Here is a 12,725-nt window from a genome sequence, read left to right on the forward strand (position 1 = left end):
GAATTCATAAAATGAACCAGAACAGTCAGCTTTTTACAAAGATTTATGTACAGAACTGTTTGGATGTCCAGTTAAATGCTTCTCAAAAGTGCAAGAAAAGAGATTCATGTACAGAGCTACGTTGGAGTATTGAGGCAAACATAAGTAACAGCATTGGACTTTTACAGCCACTATTTACAGGCTGCCGACACTAGTCGTAACACAGCTGTGGACCATGGAAACGGTTCTGCGTGACATGATGTTCAAAAGAAACAAACCAGAGCTCTGCAGGGCGTGGCGGTCACCTCCAGACACCAGAGGCGCCGTTCTCCACGGAGACACCGCTTACTCAGAAACAAGAGCCTCCCTTCAGCCTGCCTCACTCAGAACCAATGAGGGCTCGCGTACCGGAGGCGGGATCACGTGGGAGCCAATAGGGACGGGCGTGGACTCAGGAAGTCTGTTCTTCCTTGTCTGGAGGTCAGAGTCTCACTTCTTGGTCTTGGCTTTTCCCTTGGGTTTGGGTTTCCCAGAATCCTCAGCTTTAACCTTCTTGGTCTCCTTGGTGGGTTTCGCTTTAGCCTTAGCCTTTCTCTGCTGCAGAGGGGAGAGAGAGAGAGAGAGGGGTGTGCGAGGGTTAGTCACAGGGAGGCTGGTGGAAATATTTGCTCTTTAGATGTGTTCCTCATGTACTGCACAAGATAAACATGAGCCTTATATTGGTTTCATAAGCAATTCACAAGCAACTTGTTTAGACAAGAACCCGTCATGGGAGCAGATTAAAATGAGCCTGTCGTGTCTTCCTGGTCAACACCATAAACCAACAGAAGACACTCAATGACTCAGCACTGCTGATCCCCCCCTCCACTACTAAAACAACACAACTCACTCCAGGGCTCCAGACTAACTTTTTGCATTGGTTGCACTGGTGTGCCAAACTATTTTTTTGGTGCACCAGCACAAAGTTTTTGTTAAAAAAAAAATTTGTTCAATAATAAGAGAGGGAGAGGAGATGGAAGACGGCTCCGCGCTGTCCTTTAGGACGGCTGGGTTGTTTAACACGTAGTGGGTTGTTTAACACGCCTGGCGTTTATTGCATGTTTAAGTTTGTGCGTGTCATGGGGTCCAGACTCTCAGTAGTAGGGCTGGTTGGTACAGTAGGCTGTTTTTTTTTATGAAAATACTTTGTTTCTACCTTGCTTAATTTTCCCTCGTCTCTTCTCCGTTTCAGTTACTCTGGCGCTCAGGTCGCTTGCAATTTTTTTAACACACACAAACAGTGAACAAGACCACAGCCAATCAGAGGCAAAGAGCCGACCGAGCTCTTTCTCTTATTGGTTTAGACCACGATATGATCCCACCATGAGTGGGAGTTCGGAGAACACAGAGAGATGATGCAATGGAAATTCATGTTTTCACCCGGGCAGCGTCAGGTGCACCAGTGTGAGCTAGAAAAATTATTCGCACCCTTAAATATTTTGGTCGCATGTGCGACCAAATTAGTCACACTCTGGAGCCCTGCACAACAACACCACACACGCTCCTCCCTACCTTGATCATGCCGTCCATCAGGTTCTCCTCCTCCTCCTGCGACTCCTCCTCCGCCGGTGCTTGCGAGTCCATCTCCTCTCCCCCGAGCTCCCCCTCGCCGGCCCCCCCGGCCCCCCGACGCCCCTTCTTGACCGCCTGCAGGGAGTAGGGGGTCAGGTGCACCTCGCGGTTGTACGCCCGCGTGAACGCAGCTTTCACCTGAGGGGGGAGAGACACGGACGGCATTTCGCACAGCAAGAGCCTGTTAGGAACTTGAGGCATGCTACAATGCATGGAAGACAGATACCGCGACGATACACGGTGAAAGCCTGTTATACATCGGCGCCTGTTGCACATCTGAGCCCGTAAGACCGTCAGACATGCATAGAACACGTATCGTCGTGCACCGTAAAAGCCTGTTATACATCTATGCCTGTTAGACCTTTAGATATGCATAGAAGACAGATACCACTATACGCCGTAAAAGCCTGCATGCTACCATGCATGCTACATCTACAAACCATGGTCCATGTCTTCAATACATGCTATACTATGCATGCATCTATACATGCTATACTAGCGTGTTCGTCCATATTTTGTACAGCGTTACGAGGCTCGTTAGCAATCTTGCACATCGACAGACAGACAGACAGACAGACAGACAGACAGACAGACAGACAGACAGACAGACAGACAGACAGGTCCGTACCTTGGGGTCCAGCTTGGAGTAGGGGTCCGCCTGGCCGCCCCACACGCTGACCTCCATCATGTTGTCCACGTCCTCCCTGATGAGCTGGTAGTCGTCCAGCAGCTGCACCGCCTCGCCGGCCCCCTCGGCGCCCTGCCGCTGCAGGGGGCTCAGCAGCGCCCCCCGCAGGTAGGGCAGGTAGTCCAGGTTCACCGCCTGCTTGCTGCTCAGCGTTCTGGGACGGGGGACACGAGCACAGGAGGGGGGGGGGGGGGGGGGGCGGACGGTGAGAGTGTATAGATAGAGATTTATTTGTCCTTGTGGAAAATTGTTCTGCGCCATACAGTATGTCTGATACATTTATCAGACATAATAAGACAGGATAAACAACAGAGTTTCCCTCAGCCAACCACCCCCACCCTACCACATCCCCCCATACTCAACATCAGGACAGAGGACACAAACCCACTACACATCATGAGTAGGATGGTAAAGTGCAGTTGTGTATACTGTGACAGTCCAGCTGGAAAGAAAGTGCATAGTGCTATTTAAAATGCTGTCCTGCAGGTAATTTCTTGTTCATAAGTGTAATACTAGTTGGAATAGATGACCTACTAGCTCGATTTGTTTGGAAATAGGGTAGCCTAAGCCTCCTCCCTGATGGCAACACCTCATATGCCCGGTGTAGAGGATGTGACATGTCTTCACTAATTGCTAGACCTTTCTTCAACACCCTCCTTGCACAGGTCATGGCCATACTGTCTAGCTTTTGTCCCGCAACCTTACTGGCCATGTTAACTATCTTGCTTAGTTTGCTTTTGTTGGTTACTGACAAGGAGAAATACCACGCAACAGAACAGAAAAGTAAAATGCTCTCCACGAAAGAGTGATAGAAGAGTAACATCATATCTCTATCCACTCTAAATTGTCTCAGCTTGCGCATAAAATGCAGCCTTTGCAGCTCCTTTTTATAGATGGTGTCAGTATTACTGGTCCATTGCAACTTATCATCTATTATTGTCCCCAAGTATTTGTATTCAGTTACAATCCCAATGTCTTCTCCGTTTATAACCATACACTGGTGGGGCTGGCTCCCAGTTCTATAGCCTATTATTATTTCCTTTGTTTTCTTTACGTTTAAGAGAAGACAGCTGGACCTACACCAGTCTGTGAACTGATCCTCCCCGGCCCTGTAGTGGGTCTCATCGTTATTCTGTATTAACCCCACTATTGCTGTGTCGTCTGCAAATTTGATTGTATCGGAGCTGCGTTGAGAGTGGTCAAATATCAGAGATATTAATATCCTGCTTTCTGAACTGAAGTCATGGAAACACTGGGACAGGTTTGTGAGCCCCCTATGGGTACTCCGAAGGATTGCATGTGTATTGAATTGACACATTGAATGTGTCCCGCCTGTGCTCACCTTAAGCTCATGTGCTCACCTTAAGCTCATGTGCTCCCCACTGCGCTCACCTTAAGCTCATGTGCGAGGCCAGCTCCTGGATGATGCGGGAGTGTTTGTTGGTGGAGGAGAACTTGCCCAGCCAGCTGGGGAAGGTGGGGAAGGAGTTCATGTAGCCGCGCATCAGCTCGCCCGGCAGCACGCTGGCGTACACCGCCTGCACACACACACACACACCACACACTCAGAGGGGACGCGAGGCGACACATGCTGCAGCCTGTGTGTGTCGGGCTAAGCTTTTCTGCACCGCAAGATCAAAACAAGTCTCGCAAGAAACTCATGTGTCATTTTCGAGTGCGTGGGAGTGAGTGAGTGAGTGTGTGAGTGAGTGACTGAGTGAGTGAGTCATCACCTGCGTGGGCAGCAAGGACCAGGTCTGTTTGGAGCGGATCTGTCTGTCCACCAGGTCTCCGTCACAGATGGAGTCGGCCGTCTTGCTGAGCAGCACCAGGTGGGCCTTCATGTTACCACTGAGGGGCGGGGCAGAGGGGAGTACTTTACCACCACCGTCACCATCATCATCCTCCTCCTCCCCAGCACTAGTTAGTGTCTCCGTATGCGTGTATGTGTTTCTTTATGTGTGCATGCGTTGTCTATATGCATGTCTCCATATGCGTGTGCGTGTGTGTCTCCGTGTGCGTGTGTGTGTGTGCGTGTGTCCACGTGCGGCGGGGCCCGTCCTCACCCGGCTGCGGCGGGCCTCACGTTGATGTAGTTCTCCTGGACAAACAGCGGGGCCAGGGAGTAGTCGTGGAAGAAGAGGTCCGACTTGTCGATGAAGCTCATGCGGCCCGCGTCGTCGCCCGCCGAGAACACCTTGCGGCACACGTCGAACGGGCCCATCTTCAGGTCCTTGCGGGCGCTGGACGCGTCCGCCTTGCACTTGTCGATGCTCATCACCTTGTCCGTGGCCGACCACATGCACAGGTTGTGGAGCACCTGGGGGGGGGGGGGGGGGGGACCGCGGTTAGAGAATAGATATCAAAGAATGGCATTTACCCCAAATCCTCCCAAACAGCAGCTGAGGCATTTCTTTGTTGTTGTTTTTTATCAGTGCCTTCAAAAGAAAAAAACACCCGCAGTGGCCAAGGTTTCGCGACTCAGCTGCCGGTTTCACCAGCGTAGCTGGACTGACCTCTGGTGGCGCATGCTGTGCAATACAACGCTCTGTATCAGTTTGATAGGAAGAGGAGCGTCTGTATCTTTGACAGTATTGATGGTTTTCCTTGAAAACCGCCTGAGCCTAATATACACTCAGTTTGAATTTGCACTTGAAAGTGCAGTTCATGGTGATCTGTCTCAGAGGGAGGCGTTCCGTCAGGATCCCCTCATCCCTCTGAGGAGATGAATAAAAAAAAGGTACGATTTGAGGTCGTATTTCACAGCCAGTGTTCCTACCTGTCGGACGTCATGATTGGACGCTAGGATGATCTCGTTGAGGGCCGGGGGCGGGATCTTGAGGCCCTCCTTGAAGGCGATGGACATCATGGCTCCCTGACGGAGATCAAACACAAGGAGAGAAAATGTAAAAAAAAGAAAAAGAAAAATTGGAAAGGAGCCACTCATTCTAGCAGACCCAACAGGTCATTGAATTAAAAAACGTGTCCCAAGACAATATGACGTAAAACCTAACCACTGAGCTCCAGCCCAGGGGTTAGATGCCAGCCGCTGGCCCAGCAGGGGCCCTGGCGCTGGGGGGGGGGGCGCTCACCTTGATCTGCTCCACCCGGGGCCTCTGGAAGCGCAGGTCGAAGCAGTAGTTGGCCAGAGAGCGGATCTTCTGGTGGTTGCGGTCGTTGCACATGCAGATGATGGGGATCTTAGACGTCTTGATCAGGCCGATCATCTCCTGAGGACACAGAGGGGCACGGGGGGGGGGGGGGGTCAGACTCTTCTCACATGGTGACCCCGCTCTGCTCCCTCACAGCTGAACGGGTTCTACGTGGTCACCTGTTCAGAGTTCACCTAGACTCTGCATAGCCACGCCGTCCCCCCCCCTCCTACTTATTGTATGTTGTACATCCTGCCAATTAACGTACGCACTCATTGTATGTTGTATTTAGTTGTAGTACTGAGTTGTGTAGCATCTTAACCTAGCTATCTCTGTGGTTTACGGGGAATGGGTTTACCTAGTGATTGTTAGAGCTTGCCACTTGGTTCTGTGAACATCCTTAATGTACCGACAGCGATATATTGTTGTTTCTCTTTCTTCTCACAAATGTACTTATTGTGAGTCTGCTAAACGCCCTTAATGTAAGTGTAAATGCTCCATCTCCTCACCTGTATCCCCCCGCGGTCCTCGTTGCCCGCCATGCCGTCGATCTCGTCCATGATGAGGACGTGCTTGCTGCTCACCGTCTGAGACGTGCCTGCGTGGAGAAAAACATTTCAGAACAGGAGCTCATCCCTCGGTTCACTACAGAATTAATAACAGCCCATGGAAGGAGGTGAGGGACACTATGCAGGTGGAACAGGGCTTCCTGGTCCATAGTAGTATTTTTTTTTCTGTAGACATTTAGTAACAATTTAGTACATTTGAACAAAAGGAAAAACGTGCCGTGAAAAGACCCATAGAAAGACTTCCAGCAGAAAACGTGTTGGTTAAGTTAATGTGTTAGTTAAGGTGGTGGGGTTGGCCACGAGGATGCACTCTTTTACAGGTGCCTATTATCATGCAGGCTGTCAGACTGTTTCCCTGCAGCCTATGCACAGAGAAGTTTAGAATATGTAATACTTGTACGGTATTGACAATAAGCTGTAAAGGAAAGGCTGTGGGAAACCAATGGGATATCTTTCCCATTTCACAGTCTGTCCTCCTTGGGGTAGCTTTAGGGCACCAACGCGTTGAACAGAAGCGTATCTCACCCCAAACAGGATCCTATCAGCAGCCCCAGGGCATCAGGCCTCGAGTGGCTCTGAATGAACATTACCTGCGTAGAAGTTCTTGATGCTGGTGTTGTTGAGGGACTCTGCGATCACCTCCTTCAGGGAGTTCTTACTGCGCGTGCAGCTCGCGTTCATCTCCACATAGGTGTAGCCCAACTCCTGAACACACGTTCAAACCAGGGGCTCTTACTGCACAACAACTTCATAGAGATAGAGAGAGAGAGAGAGAGTGTGAGTGAGAGTGAGTGAGAGTGAGAGTGTGAGACTGACCTCACAGACCAGGGCGGCTGTGGTGGTCTTTCCCACCCCGGGGGGTCCAGAGAGCAGGGCTGCCTTGAACGAAGAGCCATCGTCTTTAGCGCTGCCGAACTTGCCAAACCTTGCAGCTGCGGCAGCCGAGACAAAAGAACCAATCAGGACACAGTTACACAAACTGAACGAGGTTCTTCATGGTGAACGGACAGCTGATAGAACTCCTGGTCCATTAGGTTCTGCCACCTTAAACACACACACACACACCTGGAGGTTTGGCCCCGCCCCCAGCGTGGTTCCGGTGCCAGCTCTGGAGCCAGCGGACCAGCTTATTGGCACAGCTCTGCTCCCCTTGTTGGCCAATGATGGCCTTCAACGAGAGCGGCCGGTACTTGTCCACCCAGAGAAGGCTGGCCTCCTCTTTCTCCACGGCCGCTGAGGAAGACGAAGAGGAAGAGGGCGGGGCGCCGAGGCCCAGGCCGCGGCGGACCCCCGCGGCCGCCCCCCTGCCGGGCGGGGTGGCGCTGGTCCCGGCCCTGCCCTCCGCCCCCCGGAGGCGGGACTGGCCGGTCTTGGACGGGCTGGGGGTCTGGGGGGACCTGGAGTTGCCCTTGGAGGGGGAGACCTTCGGGGCTCTGGGGGGGGTCTTGGAGGGCTGGCTGGCCGGGGTCCGGCCCTTGGACACTTTGTTCTGCGACCACAGAAACACAACGTACACAAAATTATTATTTAATAAAATATAAAATTTAAAAAATCTAACCTAGTTGTCATTGAAACACTCAAAGCTCAAGACAGATAACGAAGTCATTGTTCATTTCAAGTTATTCAAACATTTGTGAAGACGGCAAAAATTGGGGCCAAACAATCCTTAACATACTAGATTGGTAGAACATGCCGGTTGAACACAGTGAGACCATAACAACAACAACAACAACAACAACCCTACAGACGGACAGAGGACGCCATGCTGACCTCTGCCTCCGCAGCGATCTCGTACTTGGACTTCTTCCCGGGCTTGGTCCTGATCAGCTCCAGCAGGCCGTCCTCGTCCAAGATAGTGGTACCGAAGTTCTCCGCCTGGGCAGCCAATCAGGAAGCACAAGGAAATCCAGCCAATAGGACGAGAGATTAGCATCAATGACGATAGTCAAAACAAATGGAAAGTAAAACGCATCAGCGATGGGGAACGATGAGGTAGGGCTGTGCAATTAATTACATTTGACAGCGATTTCGATATATAATTATTTTTTTTTAAGTACATTTATTTAACTCTGGATTCATGTAGGGCTGCTCGATTATGGAAAAAAATCATAATCACGATTATTTTGGTCAATATCGAAATCTCGATTATTCAAACGATTATTTTTGAGTTTAAAAACATGATGCATTTATTCATAATTTCGCTCCAAAAAAACACTTTGTAAATGAGAACTTGAAAAAATGAAATTTCCCCTTAAAAATATACACAAAATGGTCAAATAGAAAATAAAGTCCAGATATGAATCCAGCTGTTCTGCAATTTCTATTTAATTTTTTTTTTTTTTTTTTCAAAATCGTTTCAACTCGATTATATTAGTTTGGTGATCGTTTCACTCTGAAATCGAAATCGCGATCAAAATTTGATTAATCGCCCAGCCCTAGATTCATGTTTGTACATTATTTTTCGATTTGAACATTTCAACAGAAAATATTTTTTTGGAGAGAAATTTTGAATAAAAAAGGCATCATGTTAAAATAATCGCCATTTCAATATTGACCAAAATAATCGTCCATAACCAAGCAGCCCTGCGAGTATCACTTCGAGTACCAGGTAGGTTTTCCCCAGAATGCAGATACCAAGAGGTCTAGCGGTCACCTTCTCCGTTTTGGAGACCCCGCTGTCGCGGCCCAGCACCAGGTAGCTGGTCTTCTTGCTGACGTTGCCCGTGACCTTGCCCCCGTAGCGCTCAATCAGGGACTTGGTGTCGTCACGCTCCATGGACTCCAGGACGCCCGTCAGCACGAACACACAGCCCTCCAGACAGTTGTCCTGTCCCTGAAAACATACACACAATGTCAGCACAAACACAGGCCTGCACACATACCACAATCTCTCATCCTGGTGTTTCCCTCGTCCCGTTAAAAAGCCAAGCAAATACGGGAGCGGAAATATCAACACATTATTTGATCACAACAATTCAGAAAAACAAAACAAACCCTACATTTTTCTACCAAGAGTCAAATGCATATAAATGGAGTCATTATGGGATAAAATGCGCATTACCTACGTTATTTTTAAATTTTATTATATGACATGTGTTTATATATGAAGCGCATTGGGTCTGCCTTGTGTATGAAACGTGCCGTTTAAATAAAGTTGCCTCGACTACCTTGGGGATGTCCTTGGAGCCCAGCGCCCGCGGCCCGTCTCGGTTCAGGTAGTTCCTGAAGCTGGAGGAGTTGGCCTTCTTCTTCTCTGCATCCTCCGTGCTCTGAGACAGCAACACAACGGAGAGAGAAACCATCAACACACCATCCACAGACCAGCAACACACCATCTACACACCATCCACAGCCCAGCGACACACCATCCACAGACCAGCAACACACCATCCACACACCATCCACAGCCCAGCGACACACCATCCACAGACCAGCGACACACCATCAACAGACCAGCGACACACAATCAACAGACCAGCGACACACCATTAACAGACCAGCGACACACCATTAACAGACCATCAACACACCATCCTCAGACCAGAGACACACCATCAACAGACCAGCAGCGACACATCAACAGACCAGCGACACTCCATCAGCAGACCATCGACACAATAGAGAAAAACCACAGACACACCATCAACAGACCATCAACAGTCAATCGACACACACCTCCGGTGGATTGCTTTCAGAATACGTTTGACTGTAACAAAAAATGAAAGAAAAGAAAGTTGCAGTGTTTGCTCCCACCTCTGCTTCCTTTGGGGAGGTCTTCAGAGCGGTGGGCGTGGTGACACTTCCTGTTCTGCGTGCAGACTTCCTGTCTAGGCTGGAGGACCCCAGCGGCTCCCTCTTTGGAGAGGTTTTAATCTTCTCAGGAGAAATCATAATTACACTCCTCTCCCGCTTGACAGTCGCTTCCGCTTCCCCTTTCTCCTCCTCCTCCTTCTTCTTCTTCATCATGGCCAGTTTGGAGCTGGCTCTGATTGGAGCAGAGGGCTTCTGAGGGGAGGGGCTGATGGCGTCCTTGGTGGCAAAGTCCTCCTCGCTGTTCTTTGAAATGGACGCCTTACTGGTCTTACTGGGAGAGGCACTGGAACCCCGTTTCTCAGCAAGGGAGGGAGATTCCTTGCGAGCCTGGATGTTCCCAACGGTAATATCAAGAGAATTAATCCACCTCTCCACCGACGATGTAAACAAAGGTCAGCCATTTCATTGAATCAGAATGGCCGAATAGGACCCAAAAATTGTAATCAGTTCATAACACAGGTAGGACGCAACCGACGACACGATTGGCCTATTTTACAACAACTCAATACATGAAGCCAACATCTCTCCGCCCTCTTCACCACGCCCCCGCTGGGAGTGGCAGACTCCTCACCTTCTTGGCGTGGGGCTGCTCGTCCAGCATGGCGAGCGTTCTGGCGAAGTCCTCGTCTTCGTGCACCTGTCTCTCCAGCTGGCCGGGGCAAAGGTCGCGTGGGTGAGGGGGCGGGGGACAGGAAAAGGTTTAGAACCACAACACGGATATAGACGGGCGTGGCTCGGTTCACACAGGAAGGCTGCGGGGGGAGGGGGGGGGGGGGGGGAGGCGGGGGTCCTACCTCCATGTCCTCCTCCTTCTGGAGCTGCTGGGCGATTAGCTCATCGTTCTGCAGGACGGGGTCCGGGCTCGGCTGGGGAGGGTCGGAACGGGAGGGGATTATTAAAAACAGAGAAACGGTTATCAAGGGCTTTCTGTTAAAGATAGAGCCCTGTAGTAAATTTAATCAATAATCCAAATATTAATACGCAACCTTAACATTAAATACCAGGTATTAGACCATATCAATTTAAAAAATAAAAGGATAAATATATATACTGTACATAGTAACGAATAAAATAAATAAGATTTATATATTTAAATTCAGAAGGTTCTTTTTTTCAAAATATGCTCATCCTGAGTGATTTTAAAAAATATTACAGAGCTATTGCACAGAGGGGGGGCGGTGCTGAAAACGGCTTGTGACCTCCTCTGACTAAGGGGGTTTGGAGACTCCAACATATGGACACCTGACGGAGAACAAAGACTCACTGCCTTCCTCTTGGCGCTGGCCACCAGCCTCTTCTCCGACCGCTGAACACTGCCGCTGCCAAAGTAGTCCAGGACTGAAGTGGGGGTGTGTTTGGGCTGGGGGGGAGGCGTGGACTTGGGCGTCCTGGGTACCGGGGCAGGGGCCTTGCTGGGGGTTTTGCCCTGGCTGGAGGAAGGCTTAACGGGAGACTTGGTGCTCTCCTTGGATCCCCGGGAGGACTTGTCTGCACTCTTCTTCGTTGTCTTTGTGGTCCCATTTTCCTTGGGTTTGGGCTTGTTCTTCAAGGACAGGAAGTTGTCACTGTCAGAATCTACGAGCAAAGAAACCAAGTGTTAAACAGTAGGCAAAATATCACTTTAGCATTATATGTTTTCAATGAGGTAGAAAGAAATCATTTAAATGTAGTATATTATGGAGTGTTAGGTCACAAATTGGGCAACATTATTCAAGCACATGTTACGTTAGCATTGGAGTGCAAGAGGATGCAGATATGCATGGAAAATGCTCCCTGAAACTTGCCTGTTTCAGAGACATATTGAACAGGATCCTTCTTATCAGATGGCTCTGCCTTGGGAGATTTTGGTTTCTCCTTGGATATTTTCTTCTCTTTAATTGGTTCCTCCTCAGAGTCTGTGTCCAGGAGGCAGACAATGGGTGACAGAGGACAACGAGACAAACAAGTCAAAGTGTGTTTCAGAATAGGATTTGTTTGTTTACAATTCAAGCAGAGTGAAAGGCTCCGTCGTCAGGTGACAGTAGGCGCTTTAAATAACGTGACAGTTTCCTACCAGATTCTATGATCGCACGTTTATTTCGTTTCTTGCCACTGTCTCTCGATTTTCCTTCGGGTTTAGGGCTTTTGATCTGAGAAAGTTGCACAGAAAGACCAAATTAACAATATTTTTTCGAAATTTGGCAAATCTGTTTACTACGATCACGATGTTAATTTAATTCTTGCCTTGGATGACTTTTTGTTTTTATTCTTCGGGTCTTCGTCTGAGGAAGACGATTTAGGCTTCTTCGCCTCTTTGCCGGGGTTTCCATTTGGGGCGGTCTTCGGCGCTGCAGGTTTTGCAGAAGTTGGCGCAAAAAACCGCCTTATGTCCTGAGTTATCCCAGAGAAAGAAACGCTCAGTGTATGCCAACTGCTTCATGTGGCGATTTCGATCGTTTTGAACAAGAATATTGTACATCCCCAATAGTTAAGCGTTGTGCATAAGAAACCACAGAAATGTTGCAAGACATTTCAAAATCGAGGGAGCATCAACACAAAACTGTCACATTTAAACATCAACATACGCAGTAGCACAAGCTAAACTTAGCTGCGTGGTTCCACGCTCCAGATAAATAAATATAAGGCCTGCTCTACTAGACTACTTATGTTCAATGCAATTTGTGTAGTGTAACACATAGCTATAAAGGCAATCTAACTCGTTATTTCCAGAATATGACATACCATAGTGAACACAGAAAGTTCCGCTGCAGACTGTCAACCCCAAAGCAATCCCAGTAAAAGCTTGGCGCGAAGTAGTTGTGATGTTGGGCGGTGTCGCCTGGTGATGACGCCGTGTGGGCAGCTGCATGTGCATGGACGTATACTGAAAGCTCTGGTCAATGTCAATATTTCCTTAAAATTGTAGAAAATTAC

General features: G+C 49.1%; 1 protein-coding gene across 1 annotated transcript; it reads right to left on the reverse strand.

Annotated features, from left to right (window-relative positions):
- Positions 1 to 58: 58 nt before the first annotated feature.
- Positions 59 to 12,622, reverse strand: rfc1 (replication factor C (activator 1) 1). Its single transcript, XM_084466252.1, has 23 exons — positions 12,534 to 12,622; positions 12,036 to 12,182; positions 11,866 to 11,941; positions 11,597 to 11,707; positions 11,077 to 11,387; positions 10,607 to 10,678; positions 10,384 to 10,461; positions 9,753 to 10,139; positions 9,167 to 9,268; positions 8,653 to 8,832; positions 7,770 to 7,874; positions 7,065 to 7,488; positions 6,816 to 6,931; positions 6,590 to 6,704; positions 5,940 to 6,028; positions 5,371 to 5,508; positions 5,058 to 5,153; positions 4,345 to 4,598; positions 4,012 to 4,129; positions 3,671 to 3,816; positions 2,219 to 2,432; positions 1,531 to 1,728; positions 59 to 576 (listed from the first exon to the last, which is right to left on the reverse strand). The coding sequence occupies exons 1-23, from the start codon at positions 12,534 to 12,536 to the stop codon at positions 469 to 471; spliced, it is 3,588 nt and encodes a 1,195-aa protein (XP_084322378.1). The 5' UTR covers positions 12,537 to 12,622; the 3' UTR covers positions 59 to 468.
- Positions 12,623 to 12,725: the final 103 nt, after the last annotated feature.

This window comes from Micromesistius poutassou (genome assembly GCF_964030765.1).
Source record: "Micromesistius poutassou genome assembly, chromosome: 3".
In the NCBI taxonomy this organism is placed as follows: domain Eukaryota; kingdom Metazoa; phylum Chordata; class Actinopteri; order Gadiformes; family Gadidae; genus Micromesistius; species Micromesistius poutassou.

Bases quoted from the DNA above. Each gene is read 5' to 3' on its own strand.
- rfc1 (XM_084466252.1), bottom strand. The intron at 9,269-9,752 runs GTGGGAGCAAAC...TTGCTGTCTCAG, and splicing joins CCTCCCCAAAGGAAGCAGAG to AGCACGGAGGATGCAGAGAA. The intron at 4,599-5,057 runs GTAGGAACACTG...CCCCCCCCCCAG, and splicing joins CCAATCATGACGTCCGACAG to GTGCTCCACAACCTGTGCAT.